At 41.1% G+C, this 20,185-nt stretch overlaps 1 protein-coding gene across 1 annotated transcript in view; it reads right to left on the reverse strand.

The window, feature by feature from the left end:
• Nucleotides 1-1,094: 1,094 nt before the first annotated feature.
• The window catches only part of MAP3K20 (mitogen-activated protein kinase kinase kinase 20), a 172,273-nt gene continuing 153,182 nt past the window's right edge, over nt 1,095-20,185 (reverse strand). The window contains exons 16-19 of the mRNA XM_082657753.1: nt 15,384-15,500; nt 12,968-13,042; nt 10,210-10,360; nt 1,095-2,523 (exon numbers count right to left, since the gene is read on the reverse strand). Of these exons, the coding sequence (XP_082513879.1) occupies nt 1,823-2,523; nt 10,210-10,360; nt 12,968-13,042; nt 15,384-15,500 (1,044 nt within the window). The 3' untranslated portion in view covers nt 1,095-1,822. The remainder of the gene's footprint in view (nt 2,524-10,209; nt 10,361-12,967; nt 13,043-15,383; nt 15,501-20,185) is intronic.

A 20,185-nucleotide genomic window follows, 5' to 3' on the forward strand; every position in this document is an offset into this window, starting at 1 on the left:
ACAAAGGGAAAAAAATAATTGAAAACAGACTGTGGTTGATACAAGCTTCGTGAGAAAGGATCACAGTGGAGCTTAAAACCTTAGAGAAGTTGGTTATCCTTGGTGGAAAAGAGGACCTCGGTGTCTGATGTCACCATTTCCCATCGCTTTTGCTTGTAAATGCAGATGGCAAACAATAAGAGTTAGACAACTGAGTTGTTGGATTGATGTTTAGGTCACAGCTTCCCTTGCAAGTAAAGGTCATTTCCTATAACCTAGATTTTAATGCTGCCCAAATGCAGTTTGCACCTCCAGTCCCCAAGCACTGTATTAGAACAGGGCAGCTACTCTGGGAATATACGCATGTACTTGAAGACCGGTTTCTATTAAAAGAGACCTCCCCCCAAGCCCCCCGCCATCCCCAGAACTGCCAGTGTGTCATGTGGTTTTCTACAGAGCATTGAGAATCCTATCCAGGCCAAAGGACACTTGATATTCAGGGTTAGTGAATGTTGAACAGAATCTCAGAAGGTACTGAAAGTAACACTTATTCATTTGACATATAATATGTTCGTTGCCACCTGACCCTTTGATTTGTAAAAATATGAATTTCCCAAGCTGGATCCCACAATTCCTGTCCTAAACTGCAGGCAGTTTCCACCCACCCGTACCATTCGCCTCTTTACCCCCAGCTGCTTACAGCTTTCTTGCTACAAGGATGGTATTTACTGTCTTGCTCTAACAGGCTGTTGGTAATTTTAAATTTCTCTGGCTTTTAGCTTGTTCTGTGTCTGTTTTCTTTTAGATTTGAGAGTGCTGACATCCCAAGAGGACTTCATGGACCGTTTTTTCCCCCTCTTTGCTCCTCCTTTGGCAAAATATAGAAAATGATATTCAAGGGCAGTCCCTGGGAACTTTGGGAAAGAAATAACCACAAATCTCCTAGGCAATTGAGATCTTTGGTTTCTGGTGAGCCTTAAGGTATGATACATGGCATCATAATCAACATTAAGTTCAATAACCTTTTTTATTGCCTAAAAATGACAAGTCAAATCAAGTTGGCTCTGACCGTGATAAAAACCCAAATATCTTACTAAAATAAATACTAACCAGCAGTGTGGAGATTGGGTAAGGCAAGTGAGGCACTTGCCTTGGGCACAAAATGTAAGGGGGCATTAAAAAAAAAAACCTCAGTAATCGAGATAAATGATATTTTAATGCAATATTTTTAAAAGAGAAAATTAATGCAAAAATTACATGATGAAAAAATATCAAAATTCTAAATACAGGATCAGTAACAGTGCCTTGCCAAGCCATATGGGAGCCTTAGACAAAAAGAAAAATCAGTAATGCTTACTCTGTCTTTACGTAGAATTTCGATTCTTTATCACAGTTATTTCGCATTAATTTTCATTTATTTAAATATTACACTAGAATATTATTTATCTTGATTACTGAGCTTTTTGATTCCTCCCTTAAATTTTGCACCCAAGATGAGTGCCCCATTTAAGATAAGTTTTTCCATTTAACCTCACCCTAGTCCAGGCCCTGCTAACTAGAACAGCAATGGCTAGGGTAATAAAATGGTATATTCCCTCCTCTAAAGATGTTAATTCAGGGAAATAAAATATGTTTGGTTATATTTAAGTCTAGTTACTTACACTGGACAACCAACACCCATAATTTGGCCCTGTTTTGGCTATAGTCTCACTTAGAAGGTATTTCCCAAATCCAAAAAATGGAAAGGTTGTCTTTTTGTTAGTTCTTTTGGAAGGCAGCACATTAGCAAAATCCATTACATTAAAAAAAAACGTGCTAGGAAAAGCTCAACTAGTTCAATTCATCAAAAGTTTCTCCTTCCGCGGAAGTTTCCTCTGGGTCTTTCTCTGTTGGTCTTGGCAGGAGAGGGCCTGTGGGGTTTTCTCCGGTATTCCACCCTTGTCCATCCCCCTTCGCTGACTTTGCTTTCCTCTTCATTGGCTCGTGAGTCGGTGTCTGTGCGCAAAGGCATCCCTGGGATGGTCCTGGGTTGATGGGAGGCATTTGGGCTTCTCTTAAAGTCAGGTGACTGATGAGTTTTGAGTGCTGACTGAGAAACCCTGCAGAATTTGCCAGAGTATCTTTCTCTTGAAGGAGTGGAATGCTGACTTTTTCCACTGAATCTTCCTCTGAGAGAAGAATTGAGCGATAGGCTAGCATGATTGTGTCTGTTCCTGCTTCTATCTGAGTATCGACCCCTCTCTAAAGAGTTGTCAGTATTAAGACTGGAAAAGTCACTATCCCTGGAGTTGAGATGCAGAGAAAAGAAGTCTTTGGTCAGTCCATACTGAGTAGGAGAGGAGCTTCTGGACTGGTTTATAGGTGTTATCTGTTGGTACTTAATGGGCACCTGGGTCCGTCTCACAGCAGCAGCATAGGAGTCCTGGTCATTGAGATAGGGGAAGAATTGTGACCCCAGGATGCGGTTGCTCTGGGAGCGCTGTAAGGAGGTGTTGGATGCAATCTGCCGCATCCTCAGAGTATACAGCCACTGGCAATCAGCACCTGTGGAAGAAACGGAAATGAACATCTTTGAAGCTACAGTAAATCTGCATGCCTAACTCATAAGCCTGTCTCAGGATACTTCAAGCCTATTTGGGAAGCTCAAAGTTTTACCATTCATAGACATTCTAGGCTAGTTATAAGGACATTTCCTTTATTATTATAAATACTTAAAAAAAATAAGGACATTTATACTTACCGAATTTATGCTACATGCTTGGCACTGTTCCAAAGGCTTTTTGTATAGTATCTCATTTAACCCTTCAAAAATCTTCTCAGGTCAACACTAATAATATCATTCTAGAATTGAGGAGACCGAAGCTTGAGAGGGGAAGTCACTGGACCCACGGTCACTCAGTTAATAATCTCAGGTCCTTCTGCATCTAAATCCCATCTTGTTCCCACTTAGCCACGTTGTCACTTCTAGAAATTGCTGTTTCAGTGTCTTTGGATGGCAGAGGTATGTTTAGTAAACAAAAGTCTTTCTGCCAACCAGCACTTTTAAATCCTCAAGAACCCTAAATGCAGATAAAATAAATTGGGTTCTAATAGTTGAAACAGCTAAACATTGTTTGGGAGAGAGACTGTTCATATCTCCAGAGGAGAGATTCCTGAGGTTCAGGGATAAGAAATGTTTTCTGCATGAAAAATGAAGCTTCATGCCAAACAGGAAGAAGTTATGGTAAAAGAAAATGGTTAATTAACAAGAGCCATTTAATAAGCTATATTTCAGTGAATAAGCAAGTTCCTCACACTTAAGATCTCTGTCTTCCCAAGGGCCTGAGTTGCCCTCATTCTTGAGTTCCCTGGTGTCCTCACTGAGCTACTCTGGCCGTGCTTGTGCCGATGGAGCTTCTGGAGAGGAACAGAGCATGCTCACCACCCTCTGCCAGCAAGCAGCCTCCCTCACTGCTCTGCACAGGTGACTCACGCCTCTCAGGTGAGGGACGCATCCAGATACAGGCGACCTCCTGTGTTCAGACACTCCTCACAGGCTTCATTCAACCACCACACGCCTTCTTCCCTTCATTTGGACTTCTCTGAAATCCTAGCTTCCAACAGAACCCTGATTTTGTTCAGTGTCCAACCCCCTCCATGGAGCCATGTGCATGGGGGAAGCTGACCACATCTGGCTGTAAGGCAGACTTTGATTAGTCCAAGCCAGACATAGCGATGCCATGGTCGAGAATGCACAAGGTGCTCAGCTCTGGCCATAGCAACCTGAAAGGTAGTCTGCAGGGGGTTTCTAAGCAAGTCTTTCTTACTCCAAAACATGAGAACAGGGAAGGGATTGACCTCTCATTTCCTGTGGGCCTTATCATATGTTTTTTGTTTTTTTTTTTTACATCTTTATTGGAGTATAATTGCTTTACAATGGTGTGCTAGTTTCTGCTTTATAACAAAGTGAATCAGTTATACATATACACATATATCTCTTCCCTCTTGCATCTCCCTCCCTCCCACCCTCCCTATTCCACCCCTGTAGCTGGTCACAAAGCACCGACCTGATCTCCCTGTGCTATGTGGCTGCTTCCCACTAGCTATCTACCTTACGTTTGGTAGTGTATATATGTCCATGCCTCTCCCTCGCTTTGTCACAGTTTACACTTCCCCCTCCCCATATCCTCAACTCCATTGTCTAGTAAGTCTGTGTCTATTCCTGTCTTACCCCTAGGTTCTTCATGACATTTTTTTTCTTAAATTCCATATATATGTGTTAGCATACGGTATTTGTCTTTCTCTTTCTGATTTACTTCACTCTGTATGACAGACTCTAGGTCCATCCACCTCATTACAAATAGCTCAATTTCATTTCTTTTTATGGCTGAGTAATATTCCATTGTATATATGTGCCACATCTTCCTTATCCATTCATCCAATGATGGACACTTAGGTTGTTTCCATCTCTGGGCTGTTGTAAATAGAGCTGCAATGAACATTTTGGTACATGACTCTTTTTGAATTATGGTTTTCTCAGGGTATGTGCCCAGTAGTGGGATTGCTGGGTCATACAGTAGTTCTATTTGTAGTTTTTTAAGGAACCTCCATACTGTTCTCCATAGTGGCTGTACCAATTCACATTCCCACCAGCAGTGCAAGGGGGTTCCCTTTTCTCCACACCCTCTCCAGCATTTATTGTTTCTAGATTTTTTGATGATGGCCATTCTGACTGGTGTGAGATGATCTCATTGTAGTTTTGATTTGCATTTCTCTAATGATTAATGATGTTGAGCATTCTTTCATGTGTTTGTTGGCAGTCTGTATATCTTCTTTGGAGAAATGTCTATTTAGGTCTTCTGCCCATTTTTGGATTGGGTTGTTTGTTTTTTTGTTATTGAGCTGCATGAGCTGCTTGTAAATTTTGGAGATTAATCCTTTGTCAGTTGCTTCATTGGCAAATATTTTCTCCCATTCTGAGGGTTGTCTTTTGGTCTTGTTTATGGTTTCCTTTCCTGTGCAAAAGCTTTGAAGTTTCATTAGGTCCCATTTGTTTATTTTTGTTTTTATTTCCATTTCTCTAGGAGGTGGGTCAAAAAGAATCTTGCTGTGATTTATGTCATAGAGTGTTCTGCCTATGTTTTCCTCGAAGAGTTGGATAGTTTCTGGCCTTACATTTAGGTCTTTAATCCATTTTGAGCTTATTTTTGTGTATGGTGATAGGGAGTGATCTAATCTCATACTTTTACATATACCTGTCCAGTTTTCCCAGCACCACTTACTGAAGAGGCTGTCCTTTCTCCACTGTACATTCCTGCCTCCTTTATCAAAGATAAGGTGACCATATGTGCATGGGTTTATCTCTGGTCTTTCTATCCTGTTCCATTGATCTATCTTTCTGTTTTTTTGCCAGTACCATACTGTCTTGATTAATGTAGCTTTGTAGTATAGTCTGAAGTCAGGGAGCCTGATTCCTCCAGCTCCGTTTTTCGTTCTAAGATTGCTTTGGCTATTAGGGGTCTTTTGTGTTTGCATACAAATTGTGAAATTTTTTGTTCTAGTTCTGTGAAAAATGCCAGTGGTAGTTTGATAGGGATTGCACTGAATCTGTAGATTGCTTTGGGTAGTAGAGTCATTTTCACAATGTTGATTCTTCTAATCCAAGAACATGGTATATCTCTCCATCTATTTGTATCATCTTTAATTTCTTTCATCAGTGTCTTATAATTTTCTGCATACAGGTCTTTTGCCTCCTTAGGTAGGTTTATTCCTAGATATTGTATTCTTTTTGTTGCAATGCTAAATGGGAGTGTTTTCTTGATTTCACTTTCAGATTTTTCATCACTAGTGTATAGGAATGCCAGAGATTTCTGTGCATTAATTTTGTATCCTGCTACTTTACCAAATTCATTGATTAGCTCTAGTAGTTTTCTGGTAGCATCTTTAGGATTCTCTATGTATAGTATCATGTCACCTGCAAACAGTGACAGCTTTACTTCTTCTTTTCCGATTTGGATTCCTTTTATTTCCTTTTCTTCTCTGATTGCTGTGGCTAAAACTTCCAAAACTATGTTGAATAAGAGTGGTGAGAGTGGGCAACCTTGTCTTGTTCCTGATCTTAGTGGAAATGTTTTCAGCTTTTCACCATTGAGGACGATGTTGGCTGTGGGTTTGTCATATATGGCCTTTCTTACGTTGAGGAAAGTTCCCTCTATGCCTACTTTCTCCAGGGTTTTTATCATAAATGGGTGTTGAATTTTATCGAAAGCTTTCTCTGCATCTATTGAGATGATCATATGGTTTTTCTCCTTCAGTTTGTTAATATGGTGTATCACGTTGATTGATTTGCGTATATTGAAGAATCCTTGCATTCCTGGAATAAACCCTGCTTGATCATGGTGTATGATCCTTTTAATGTGCTGTTGGATTCTGTTTGCTAGTATTTTGTTGAGGATTTTTTGCATCTATGTTCATTAGTGATATTGGCCTGTAGTTTTCTTTCCTTGTGACATCCTTGTCTGGTTTTGGTATCAGGGTGATGGTGGCCTCATAGAATGAGTTTGGGAGTGTTCCTCCCTCTGCTATATTTTGGAAGAGTTTGAGAAGGATAGGTGTTAGCTCTTCTCTAAATGTTTGATAGAATTCGCCTGTGAAACCATCTGGTCCTGGGCTTTTGTTTGTTGGAAGATTTTTTTTTTTTTGCGGTACGCGGGCCTCTCACTGTAGTGGCCTCTCCTGTTGTGGAGCACAGGCTCCGGACGCGCAGGCTCAGCGGCCATGACTCACGGGCCCAGCCGCTCTGTGGCATGTGGGATCTTCCTGGACCGGGGTGTGAGCCCGCATCCCCTGCATCGGCAGGAGGACTCTCAACCACTGCGCCACCAGGGAAGCCCTGGAAGAATTTTAATCACAGTTTCAATTTCAGTGCTTGTGATTGGTCTGTTCATATTTTCTATTTCTTCCTGATTCAGTCTTCCAGGTTGTGCTTTTCTAAGAATTTGTCCATTTCTTCCTGTTGTCCATTTTATTGGCATAGAGTTGCTTGTAGTATTCTCTCATGATCTTTTGTATTTCTGCAATGTCAGTTGTTACTTCTCCTTTTTCACTTCTAATTCTATTGAGTTGAGTCTTCTCCCTTTTTTTCTTGATGAGTCTGGCTAATGGTTTATCAATTTTGTTTATCTTCTCAAAGAAACAGCTTTTAGTTTTATTGATCTTTGCTATCGTTTTCTTCATTTCTTTTTCATTTATTTCTGACCTGATCTTTATGATTTCTTTCCTTCTGCTAACTTTGGAGTTTTTTTGTTCTTCTTTCTCTAATTGCTTTAGATGCAAGGTTAAGGTGTTTATTCAAGATGTTTCCTGTTTCTTAAGGTAAGATTGTATTGCTATAAACTGCCCTTTTAGAACTGCTTTTGCTGCATCCCATAGGTTTTGGGTCGTCCTGTTTCCATTGTCATTTGTTTCTAGGTATTTTTTTATTTCCCCTTTGATTTCTTCAGTGATCACTTCGTTATTAAGTAGTGTATTGTTTAGCCTCCACGTGTTTGTATTTTTTACAGATCTTTTCCTGTAATTGATATCTAGTCTCATAGTGTTGTGTTTGGAAAAGATACATGATACAATTTCAATTTTCTTAAATTTACCAAGGCTTGATTTGTGACCCAAGGTATGATCTATCCTGGAGAATGTTCCATGAGCACTTGAGAAAAATGTGTATTTTGTTGGTTTTGGATGGAATGTCCTATAAATATCAATTAAAAGTCCATCTTGGGGCTTCCCTGGTGGCGCAGTGGTTGAGAATCCGCCTGCCAATGCAGGGGACACAGATTCGAGCCCTGGTCTGGGAAGACCCCACATGCCGCAGAACAACTGGGCCCGTGAGCCACAGCTACTGAGCCTGTGTGTCTGGAGCCTGTGCTCCGCAACAAGAGAGGCCACAACAGTGAGAGGCCCGTGCACTGCGATGAAGAGTGGCTCCCACTCGCCGCAACTAGAGAAAGTCCGAGTGCAGCAAAGAAGACCCAACGCAGCCAAAAATAAATAAATAAATAAAATAAATTTATATATAAAAAAAAAAAGTCCATCTTGTTTAATGTATCATTTAATTTAAAGCCTGTGTTTCCTTTATTTTTCATTTTGGATGATGTGTCCATGGGTGAAAGTGGGGTGTTAAAGTCCCCTAATATGAATGTGTTACTGTTGATATCCCCTTTTATGGCTGTTAGTATTTACCTTATGTATTGAGGTGCTCCTATGTTGGGTGCATAAATATTTACAATTGTTATATATTCTTCTTGGATCGATCCCTTGATCATTATGTAGTGTCCTTCTTTGTCTCTTCTAATAGTCTTTATTTTAAAGTCTATTTTGTCTGATATGAGAATTGCTACTCCAGCTTTCTTTTGGTTTCCATTTGCATGGAATATCTTTTTCCATCTTCTCACTTTCAGTCTGTATGTGTCTCTAGGTCTGAAGTGGGTTTCTTTTAGACAGCATATATATGGGTCTTGTATTTGTATCCATTCAGCCTTATCATATCTTTATGTGATGACTGTGAACACGAGAGGAGCTAGGCTGAGGGCAAAGGCAACATATTGAGGATGGCAGAGTGGAATGAAGGAAAGGTTCATTTCTCATCCTTAACATGGTTGAGCAGCTTATCTTACTGCACCTGGAGCCCGGCCTACCTCTGGACTTCTTGTTATGGAAGACAATAAATTTTATTATAGTTAAAACCTGTGTTGTTGGGTTTAGAGTACTGCCCAGGATCCTGGGCCCCCTGGCTGGTGGGCGTTTAAAAACACCTAGTCTGGGACTTCCCTGGTGGCGCAGTGGTTAAGAATCCGTCTGCCAGTGCAGGGGACACTGGTTCGAGCCCTAGTCCAGGAAGATCCCACATGCTGCGGAGCAACTAAGGCTGTGCACCACAACTACTGAGCCTGTGCTCTAGAGCCCATGAGCCACAACTACTGAGCCCGCGTGCCTAGAGCCTGTGCTCCGCAACAAAAGAAGCCACTGCAATGAGAAACCCACACACCAAAATGAAGAGTAGCCCCCGCTCAGTGCAACTAGAGAAAGCCGGGGCGTAGCAACGAAGACCCAATGCTGCCAAAAATAAATAAAATAAATTAATTTAAAAACAACAACAAAACACACACCTAGTCTCCTTGGCAAGCGAGTCCTTATAGTGGAGGACACAGAAGCTAGGCTCTCATAACTCAGGAACACTAGCCATCAGGGTACTTTGTTTCCATGCCACCAAAGAACCTTCTGTTATGGCTTCTCAGGTATATTTTCTTATTGGGAAGAAGAGGCACTGATCAGAAAACGTGTGTTTCTGGTTCGTTGGGGAGGTATGTTTCTCACGGTGAAAAGTGATTTGCATGGGGTTTTATGTATCCATCTCCTGCATGTTTGTTAGTCTGACTCTGGGTTGTATTAGAGTTTCTGGACCTGCAAAGGTGAAGGTCAGAACTTCTTCCCTGAAGCTAGCAAATAATGACCAGTTCAACAGCAAGTCAGCCTGCCTTCCTCTGTTATTTCTAAATGGTTTCTTTATAGTGTCTGTAATTACTGTCACCACTACCCAGCATATGTATTTCATGTTTTCTCTTTCTCTATCCTCCCTTCTTTCCTTCCTTCCTTCCTTTTATTTTCCCCCTCGCTCCCTTCCCCTATCATTCTTTTTTTTTTTTTCTCATTTTTTGGCCGCACTGCACAGCACGTGGGATCTTAATTCCCTGACCAGGGATCAAACCTACACCCCCTGCAGTGGAAGCTCGAAGCCTTAACCATTGGACCACCAGGAAAGTCCCACCCCTATCATTCTTATGCTTTGATGGATCCATGGTGCTCCGGACTCAAGAGGTCGCCCCAGTGATAGCAGTGATTCTACAGGAAGGTTTGCTGGACATGGAAGATGATTCTTATCTTTATCTACAATTTTGGAAACTAAATATATATGTGTATAAATATACATACATATTTTATTTACCAATATAAAATAATCACTAATTTTCATCTTTTATGGTAGTTATCCAAATATTATACTTTATTATAATATGTCCCTATTTCCAAGCCCATAAATACTACTTTCCATATAATTTGTGTATAAAACCCAATATTCTAAAAAAAGAAGAAGGAAGTATTATATTAGAAATCTATGTCAATTCACAGACTGGCGCTTATCCCTGGTCTGAGGATTTGGCATTTCCGCTTTGGAACATGTCTAGTGCACAGCTGACTTACTTGAGTCAGACCTGCTTCCAGCGTTGCCCTCTGAGTTGGGGAATAACGTCTGGATGGCAAGCTGGACAACTTTCACTTCATCCTGAGGTTTCGTTCTACTCCACTGAATTGAATGGACGTGCTTAGTGCTTTTTGGAGCTCTAACATCGCTCTGTAAAAAAAAAAAAAAAAAAAAGAGAGAAACCCACAACCAAATATACACACGTTTATAAAATAGGAAGGAAGGAAAACCAGGTTATCATATCCCTTCAGTGTAACTCCTTAGAACACTATCCTAATGCATTAGGTAATATATTTGCACGGTTTGCCTGACTATGGTAATCTGATTAAAAGAAAAATTTTAACCACTTTATTCCTTAGTGGACTATAGTAGTTAAAAAGGTGGTTGTCTTCTCTAAGAATTTGTTAGTTGGCAAATCTCAATTTACCTCTTCGTTTAATAAGTAATGATAAACATAACAATGTGTTTTGTTTATAGTAGTTGAATTCAGATATTTTGTTGAATAAATAAAAATCTGACCACTATTTTGCCCAGGACTGTCTGTGATCATCCTGGGTAACTGGGTGAGTGTGGGTAGGTCGGTGGGACTAATTACCCCCATGAAAGGGTACAGGGTAACAAATGCAAAAGTGAGGCAGGATAGAGAATTAAGAATAAGGATTAGAAAAAGGAGAGGACGCCGGATCAAGACACACCACTTTCTTTGTCCTGTGCTCCCCTTCATCACCAGGTGTCACAAATCAGACTAGATTGGAGAGCCTCAGGATTTGATACGGTTATGAAAATATATATTTTTTAAAATCCTGAAGTGACTGTTACAGACACAAGTAGCGTATCATCATGGAGCCTGAGAAGGAGGAAGAAGGAGAGGAGGAAGAAGCAGGAGAGAGAGAAAGAGAAGGAAAAACTTGATGAGGTGTATCTCCAGAACTAAGGCAGGTAGAGATGAAACTTGGCTGTTATGACTGTCCAGTTACTCAAAGAGGGCTTTTCCTTAGTAGTGGGGGGCGGGGGCTGGTCAAAAGGCTCTAGAATAATCCAGATTCCAAGTTCCTCAAGACCAGTCACCTTCTTTTATTTAGGTTCTGTGCCCTGCAGGCAATGCTTTGACAATGAATGCTCTTTCTCAGGTGCCTCATCCCTGACAGGCAGTGCACCCTGGGTGATGAGGATAAATCATTGCTGTTGTCCTAATTAGCTTCCAGCATCGGATCACCCTGGATAAGCGGACTGTCCAGGGTTTGGATTTCTCACGTTAAAAAGCCACACCCTGGCAGCTCAGAAGACCGTCCCAGTGCAGCAGCGCACGAAGTCCCACTCCAGGCTGACTGCCCTCACCTTACTGCTAGGAAGGGAACAGATAGAACAGGAAGAGTGGAAACTGTATTCACAGTCAGAGGACCTGGGTGTGACTCCACCGACTCTCACTGACTACCCCAAACCTCGGGACCGCCTTTCATCTCTCTGAGCCCGTTTTCCCTAGCTGCCAGGTGAAGACGATGCTCCCTGTTTTTGACTATTTGCACAAGGTTAATGAGATAACACAGGTGTAAGCTCCTCTTACAGTGCCTAGGTCATGGCAAATACTTCTTAAATGTTTCTTGGGTGAATAAATGAGTGAATGAATGAGGGCATGTCCTATTAAGGGTAGCTGCATACTAATATCTCCATGGGTGCCAAGACTCTGCTATAACTGTTTCCCTCCACCCCGTTCCCCCAGGGTTTCTCTACCTCGTGAAGCAGATTCTCCCACCACCATGAAGACCTCGCTGATTTTTAAAACATAATTAGATCATTTAAAGCAGCAGACTACTTAAAACACCCACTGGCTTCCCATGGTGCTTACAGTAAATCCAAACTGTTCACTGCGGCTCTGGAGGCTCTAGGCTCGGCCCCGCCCACCTCTCTAGGCTTGTCACGCCCTCTGTGCTTGAGGAACTTGCACTTGCCCTTCCTCTGCTGTTCCTTGTTGCCTCCCCCTCAGAGAAGGAGCCTTCCCTCAACATCCAATCTAACGCCCCGTGTCTCACTATTTTCTGGTTCTCACTTATCACTCTGAGATTTACTTATTTATCATCTATCTCCCCCCACTGGAGTACATATAAGCCTCGAGAGAGTAGAGGTTTAGTCTATCCTAATCACGGAACGTTACTCGTTGGTAGGTATTTGCTCAATATATGAATTTTAATTTTAATAGCACATTTTTCTGAAGTATACGTTTTTCTATTTTTCCATATATAAAATATGTGGAGTCTGGTTTTGATAGTAGACCCCCCTTATCCCCAGGTGGTAGTAGAAGTTGCACTCTGTGAAGAATTGCTGATCTACCTTCACCCCAAGACTCTAAGCACCAAGAAGGCAGAGCTCTTTAGACCCCCCTTATGGTAGTAGAAGTTGCACTCTGTGAAGAATTGCTGATCTACCTTCACCCCAAGACTCTAAGCACCAAGAAGGCAGAGCTCTGTTTTGGTCACTGTTCCATATCCCCAGTACCTCACACATGCATACGTGGTATGCAGAAGGTGCTCAATCATTAACTGATGAATGAATGAATTACTACCTCAATCTCTAGGCAAGTGTATCCCATTCTCAATCCTTCCCAACACTTCGTTAGAATAATTGTATTGATCTTCCCATACTCATGTTGGTTAAGTAGTTTCTCTTCCAATAAATTTTAAGAACTCTGAGGGAGCAAATAAATCCCTACGGAGAAACTGATGGTGAAGCCAACAGGTGCCCACCCCCTGCCCAGCTTACCTCATATGTGACTGTGCATTCTACAGTCTGATTTTCCATTATTCCTATAATCCACTTCTCCATTACAAACGGGGGCTGAAAAAAACAAAAGTTAGGATGGGTGTAGTGCCATCGTACAGCCTGCCCTGCTACAGCGCAGGTTTCTTGGAGGCCGGCTGTGCCGTACACAGCTGGCAGATAGGGCGCGATTCAGGTTATCATGAAAGCCATGATGTCAGATTATTAGGAAACTCATGTTGGTTCACATGTGATTACTCACAACATGCTAATGTCTAATGTTTGGGGGTTAGTTTTATAACATAGCCTTTCCTATGTTTGTGAACAGCTAATCTTGTCTCCCACAATCTTCTCTTTTCCGATACATCACTCAATCCAATCATTAGGTCATTAACTCAAGCTAATGTCTGGAAGCCTCAGCGGAAAGTTTTCTCACCATTAAGAGAAAGCCTTAACAACCTTAGAAGACCCTAAAATGGTCTTTTGGTTGCAAGCAGTGGCTGGTTTAGCGGCTTCACAACCACCCTGCTGTCAGGCTACCCGGCAATGCTGCAGGTGCAAATGAAACTGGGAAGACATTTCTCCACTATATTAAAATAAATGAGTAATAAAGAGGCCTATGCCTTGGATCCTATTTTAAGTTTGATGAAAATGGTCTTTATTAGAAGTGAATCTCCACTCTCTTCCCACCCCCCCAACCCATCATTCCAGGTTTAAGGCTGCAAATGACTGGCCATGAGATAGGCACAAAGCAAACGTGGTAGAGATTTAACTGGGCTTTTTTTTTTTATCAAGAGAAAACCAAAGAGATTTTGATTAACATGTATACCTCATGTATACACAGGAGATACCCAGGGAAAAATGAGTAACTCAAAGAATTCAGGATTAAATGCCATCTTTATAGAGAAAGGGGAAGAGGGGGATGTAGGCCTCTTAGAAGAGAGTAAATGATTTTTAGGAAAGATGAATGGGCCCTCAGAGGGACAGACGGAAGGTTTGTGACAAAGTTTGTCTGGGTATGGAGTCGACTTCTAGTCTCTCCTGTGACAAGAATCAATCTTCTCTGTTTTGTTTTTCTTCCTTAATTAGGATTTTTATTATTTCTGTTGATGTTAAAAAGTTCTACAGATTTTGAATGGCCCGCCCCAATCCTGTTTTTCCCATAAGCCCTGTTAATGTTGCTGCATGATTTTGCAGAAGATATGGTTCCTCTAGAATGTCTATATGGCCTTAGAGCAGAAGCACCTGTATTCAGTTTTATAACTCCACCCCGTTCTTTTTGCTCTGAGTGACTTCCTTCTGTTATCAGGCAGTGACTTGCTTCTCAGTGACACTGAAGCCACTAACAACTGGCGGCAACCAGAGATGGCACAGGTGGGGAGGAAAGAGAAAGTGTGTGTCCAGTCTCCAAGATACCAAAACACAGTCTGTCCCAACAGAATAAGGGAAAGGTGAAAGCAGATCATAAACTTGGTGATAAATAACATAACTTCCAGTTACTCAGGGCAATCCAACAAGGAATATGCATATGCTTCTAAATTAAAAGGACTTGGGTGGTTAGCAACCTCATGCCTGGGAAGCGAACACATTCGCAAGTCTAATGCTGTGGCTTTGAAGACTCTTTGCGCTTCCCCACTTGTGTTTGTACCATGGCTCTTTGCTGCCAGCCCCATTTTCCTCACTGAAACCAAATACACAGTCAAGAGTGTACTAGAGTTAATGGCTTATGTGACGTTTAGGGTGACTGTCCTGTTGACATCATGGTTATTCACCTGAGTTGTTGACCTTCTACAATTGAAGTCTTATATGTATTTTTTCAGTATTGTTGACAGATTTGAATTTTTCCACGTTGAAGAGAAGCTAAGCATTTTTCTAAGACTGTCTTCAGTGTTTTAATGGGCATGCTTGTACCATTGACCCCAAAGTAGTAAGGTGCTCTCTGGCCACTCCGGGAATTCATAGGTGTGAACTCAAGGAAGCCATGAAGACTTCAACATGTGCTTCATGAATAATCTCATCTCAGTTCTTCAAGAAATTCAACACCACCAAGAAAGCCTTTCTCCTGACAAGTTTTTAAAAGTTGAAAATGACCCAAAATTCGAGGTAAACATTTACATCATTAGCATTTTCTTTCCTTTAATAAATGACGGAATACACATAAAGAAATGTAGAAGAAAGTTAAAAAAAATGAAACAACACTTTTTTGTAGTACTTTTTAGTTCACACAGCGTAAGTGGAATTTTAACAAAAAACTATTATGATCGCAATCTGCTAAATAAAATGTGCCTTTCAACAGCCAGCTTGAGGCTGAGCTGGTGTGAGCATCACAGGCACAAAAGCACGCTGCTGGGGTATTTTAATGTCTTTGTTTGACATCTGTGAATTCAAAAAAGCTTTTAAGTAGTAAATAGAACTCTACCTTTGTCATCTTTAAAATCTCTGCATCAGGTAGGTTAGTGTTGAATGTCACATCTTTGATGTAGGTTATTGCAATTTCATCCCCATCCATTTCCATATACATTTTCCACTTACAATCCTAGAATTAAAAGAAAAATTATAGAATTTGAGAAAGTAAAACAATCTTTTTTTGGTCTCAATGTTTTATAACACATGACGTATTCTAAATGAAGTATTACTGGAGTGTTTTTTTTTTCTTTATCAATAAAAGGACATGAAATTAGATCTCTTTCTATATCTAAATAATCCCCAGGTGGGGCAGTCTTGAGACACCATTAATCAATCTAAATGTTCTATTATAGGAGTTGCAAACTCCACATCCTAAATGAGCAAGGTAGATAAAAATGAATAAAGCCAGGCAGTTTCATTACAGAGCCTTAAACTGTAATATTTCACAATGGACCCACTTAATTTACATATTAAACATGGTAGGGATATTTTTCCATTGACCCAAAGAAATGTGGTCTTCCCACTTTTTTTGAAATATAAGTCCCTCTGGATCTACCTTTCACTTTTCCAGTGTTGGTAATGACATGGGTTCAAGAAATAGCTCCCTTTCTTCTTAACAGGAAACGTGAGGATGTACGGCAATGCATAACTGGCCCAAGCACTGGGGGGGTGGGGGGGTCAGGGGAAGGGTTAAGGGACTCTTGGGATCTAAAGGGCAACTGCCCTAAAGGGACAGCCACCGCTCAGCTTCTGTTGATTGTTCCCATGTGGGAATATGAGTCTAGTCTTGCTAGGTCCTTTAATGATTTATGAAAAGTTGGATATCTGATTCTTGTATGAAACCTCTTGATTTTTTAAATGATGGTATGTTAATTAAATTTTCAGTAAAACCACGATGTAATGAAAGAGTGTTCTACACCATTAGTCACCAGGGGAATGTAAATGAAAACCACAATGAGATACCACTATATACATACCAGGTGGCTAAGACTGATAACATCAAATGTTGGCTGTGATTTGGAGCTACTGGGTTGCTGGCTGGAGTGTAAACGGTAAAATCACTTTGGGAAAAGTTTTGGTAATTTATTATAAAACTAAACATATATGTACTCTATGACACGGAAATTCTACTCCTAAGTATTTACCCCAGTAAAATGAAAAAAGACTTGTACAGTATTCTTCTGAGCAGCTTTGTCATAATAGCGAAAAAACTGGAAACAGGCCAAGTGTTGACCAACACTTTCATAGAATGGAATATACTCAGCAATACAAAGGAACTAATTATCGATGCATGCAACAACATGGATAAATTGCAAAAGCATTATAGCAAGTGAAATTTTGTATAAAAAGAACAAACTAAGGCTTCCATTTACATGAATTTCTAGAACGGACAAAACCAATCTACAGTGGAAAATATTCAGAAAAGTGGTTGCTTCTGCAGATGGGGACTGACTGGGAAGGGGCATTAGGGGACTTTCTGGAGATGCTAATGCTCTATATAGATAGTGGTCTGAGTTATATAGGTATATGCATTTGTTAAAACACAGCAAATGTACACTTCAGATATGTGCATTTCTTACTGAACTCTAGTATATTGAAGTATTTAGGAGGAAGTGTACTCGTATCTGCAAATTACTTTGAAATGCATCCAAAAATAAAGATTGATAGATGGTTAAGAAGATAGAGGGATGGACAGATATGTAATAAAGTAAGTAGATCCTGATGCTTGAATCTAGGAGTTGAGTATACAAGAATTCCTATAAAATTTTTTCAACTTTGCTGAAAAATTTAATAATAAAAATGTTGGGGTATAAACACTGTGTATGCAATTAAAAGGAAAAAGAGACCCATGTCTGTGCACCAAATTTGACCCCTGGATCATAAATTCATCTTCTTTCTTATATTATTTGAAGAATGAAGGATTCTGAGAGATTAAGGATAAAGCACTGACCACCTTACATGCTGAAACCAGAACATGCTCTCACACAAGCAGACCTGGAATGTTCCCTGAGCAAGCTCGGACACAATTATTATGGAAAAACGCTAACAAAGGGGCTGCTGAAAACCTGTTGGCTTCAATAGGAAGCTGGGGGCGCCCCATGTTTTAGGAAAGCTTCTGGACGAATTGCAGAACCAAGAAGGGCCCAGGCCTGAAGGGAGGGCCCCTCTTTGCCCAGCCACATTCACAAGATGGACAGCCAATTAGTGAAGGAAAAGGTCTATTCAATAACGTGAAAAACTAGCTCCTGGCTAACACAAGTCAAATTAGTCGCTCAGAATTGACAAATCTCTCAGTATTTCCTTGTTTTGGAGCCACTGCTACCCTGGCAACGTGAGCCCTGAGATAACTGGGCAGGATAATCACTCTTTGGAGTCATGACTGCTCTTCTCTGAAATAGCAAGAGCCTCCTCAAGGCGGTAGCTGGAATAAAAAGCCTTAGAAAAGACAAGTTGACTTAGTTCTGTTCCTTGTGCCTGGCAAGTTTTGGAATGAAGTTAGTCAAAAGCACAGTTAAAAGACATTGAACTGTGGTGCGAATGCCCAATCCCCTCTGCTTCACCTCCGTGACCTCAGGCCCCAATCAGACCTTGCCGAGGACAGGCTCAGGGGAGCTCTGCGTGGAGAAGGGTCTGACTGGAGGGAACCCAGGCTGTGGAGTGCTTACTACGCTTTCGGCATCTTGCTGGGTACTTACACTGTGCTCTTTTATTTGATATCCATAATGACCCTGCAAGTTAGCTTTATTTTCCCATCAGGCAAGTGAGAAAAATGAGGCTTAGACAGATTAAGGAATTTTTCTAGGTTTTCCTAGCCAAGAAGTGGTGGAGGTGGGATTAGAAAAGCACAAGGCTGGGGACTTCCCTGGTGGTCCAGTGGTTAAGAATCTGCCTTCCAATGCAGCGGACGCGGGTTCGATCCCTGGTTGGGGAACTAAGATCCCACATGCCATGGGGCAACTAAGCCCGTGCACCACAATTAGAGAGAAGACTCAACACAACCAAAAATAAAATTAAAAAAAAAAAGGCACAAGGCTGCTTGGCTCCAAAGTTGGAGGAGATACTAATAGGGAAGGGCAACTGGGAGGGTGGCAGGACAAACTCATTGGATGGTTGACAGAGTTCCATAATGGGACCAGCTATTAAAGGAGCAGGAGCAGAGAAGACTTTGCTAATACAACCAAAAAAGCAAGTGGTCACAGGTCCTCCCCTAAGCCCCAACTTCTTTGTTTCCTCAAAGTCCAATGTGGAGAAACAGGATCTAGATATAGGGTTACAGTCCTTTTATTTTTTTAATTCTTTTCCTCTTAGCTGAAAGAAAGCCTTTTACCTGAACCATAAAAGAAGCTATCTTCTACAGAAGCCATAAAGCTATAATCAGAGAAGTGATAAGAGGGGCATTATCCATTCATTAAAAAGTAGGCATTGATTGTTACACAGATGGGAGAGAAAGAAAGGAAATATGCAGTGTTCACCCAAATTATTAATTTAATATGTCAAGGCCCTGATGTAACTCCTGGGTATTTTCAGGGTATGTATGATTTTATTGTTGTCTAGTTAAGAGAAGTAATCTACAAATAAAGTAATGGAATTCTTTAAATTCTGCTCAATTTTAAATTACCCTAAGGTATTCCTGGTATTTCTGTTACTCGGTGAGCCAAAGGTGTCCAAAAGCATTCTCCACAACTCCCAGGACTTAAACAACTTACTGAATTCCACAGGACCCCACTGTAGACGGGATGCCGCAGTGTACGGAGTTCTCAACCAACGGATCATTGGAAAGGTTTTCATATGAATAAGATGAATTAACTCATCAATGATATCACTAAAAATAACAATTGTGCATACTTATGAGCCTAATATAGAATTTTACAAGCACAATTGCTAGCTTTTCAGTTTCTTGGTAGTGATACGGACCAGATAGTGGGAATAGACTCTGATTTAAAAACCATTCACTTTTACCAGGGTGAACTATTGATTTTGGCTTGATGTGAATGACAGAAATGTGGGTATTGATTTCTGAATGGGAAACATTCAAGAGTTACTCTGAACGTCTGCGAACAACTTGATCTTGACAGGCAGAAATCAAAAGCAGACAGCTCTGTATTCTGAGAGAGCCCTGAAGGACCCCTTTTCCAAAACGATTTCACCGCTGGCAGTCTGCAGTGGTTCTGTTTTTCACTCATTTGGTTTAAGGTGCTGAGAATTCCTATTCAAATGGAAACAATATAGGAAAGGATCATCATTGAGCCATTACCGGGGGAGCAAGACAGGGGTGAGGCGAAAGATCACAAGTTTAAAGGGCAACCACCTGAGCTGGAATCCCAGTTTTGCCACTTTCCCCACAACCTCAGGCAAGTTATAGAACCTGTCTGAATCTTAGTGTTCTTTAATGACGAGTGGGTGGTTGTATTTGGACTCAATGAGATAATGTAAATAAAGTACCCAGCACTGTGCTGAAGCCAAATTAGGAGCCCCCAAAGCAGTGATTACTCTTGTTACCAATACAGGTCCCCAACAGAGCTCCAATCTGTTATGACATCAGCCAGTCCGTCATCTAGCAGCCATCTAAGAGAATGGGCGAGAAGGTAAGTGAGGCAGGAAGGTTCAAAGAGTGTTTAGAATAGGGACCCGGCCAGAGTGGATAGGCTAGATCAAAGCATCTTCCTTGGGCAGGAGTTTGGGGATCCGGAGGGCACTGACTGACACTGGTGCCGGGGACTGATCAGTGTTGGAAAAAAGAAGGTACAGCCAAGTGGCGACACAGCAAAGACTGCCTTTCTGAAATAAGTAGAAGGAAGAAACTTACATCTTCTT

This window comes from Grampus griseus, assembly GCF_964374135.1.
Source record: "Grampus griseus genome assembly, chromosome: 7".
NCBI lineage: Eukaryota > Metazoa > Chordata > Mammalia > Artiodactyla > Delphinidae > Grampus > Grampus griseus.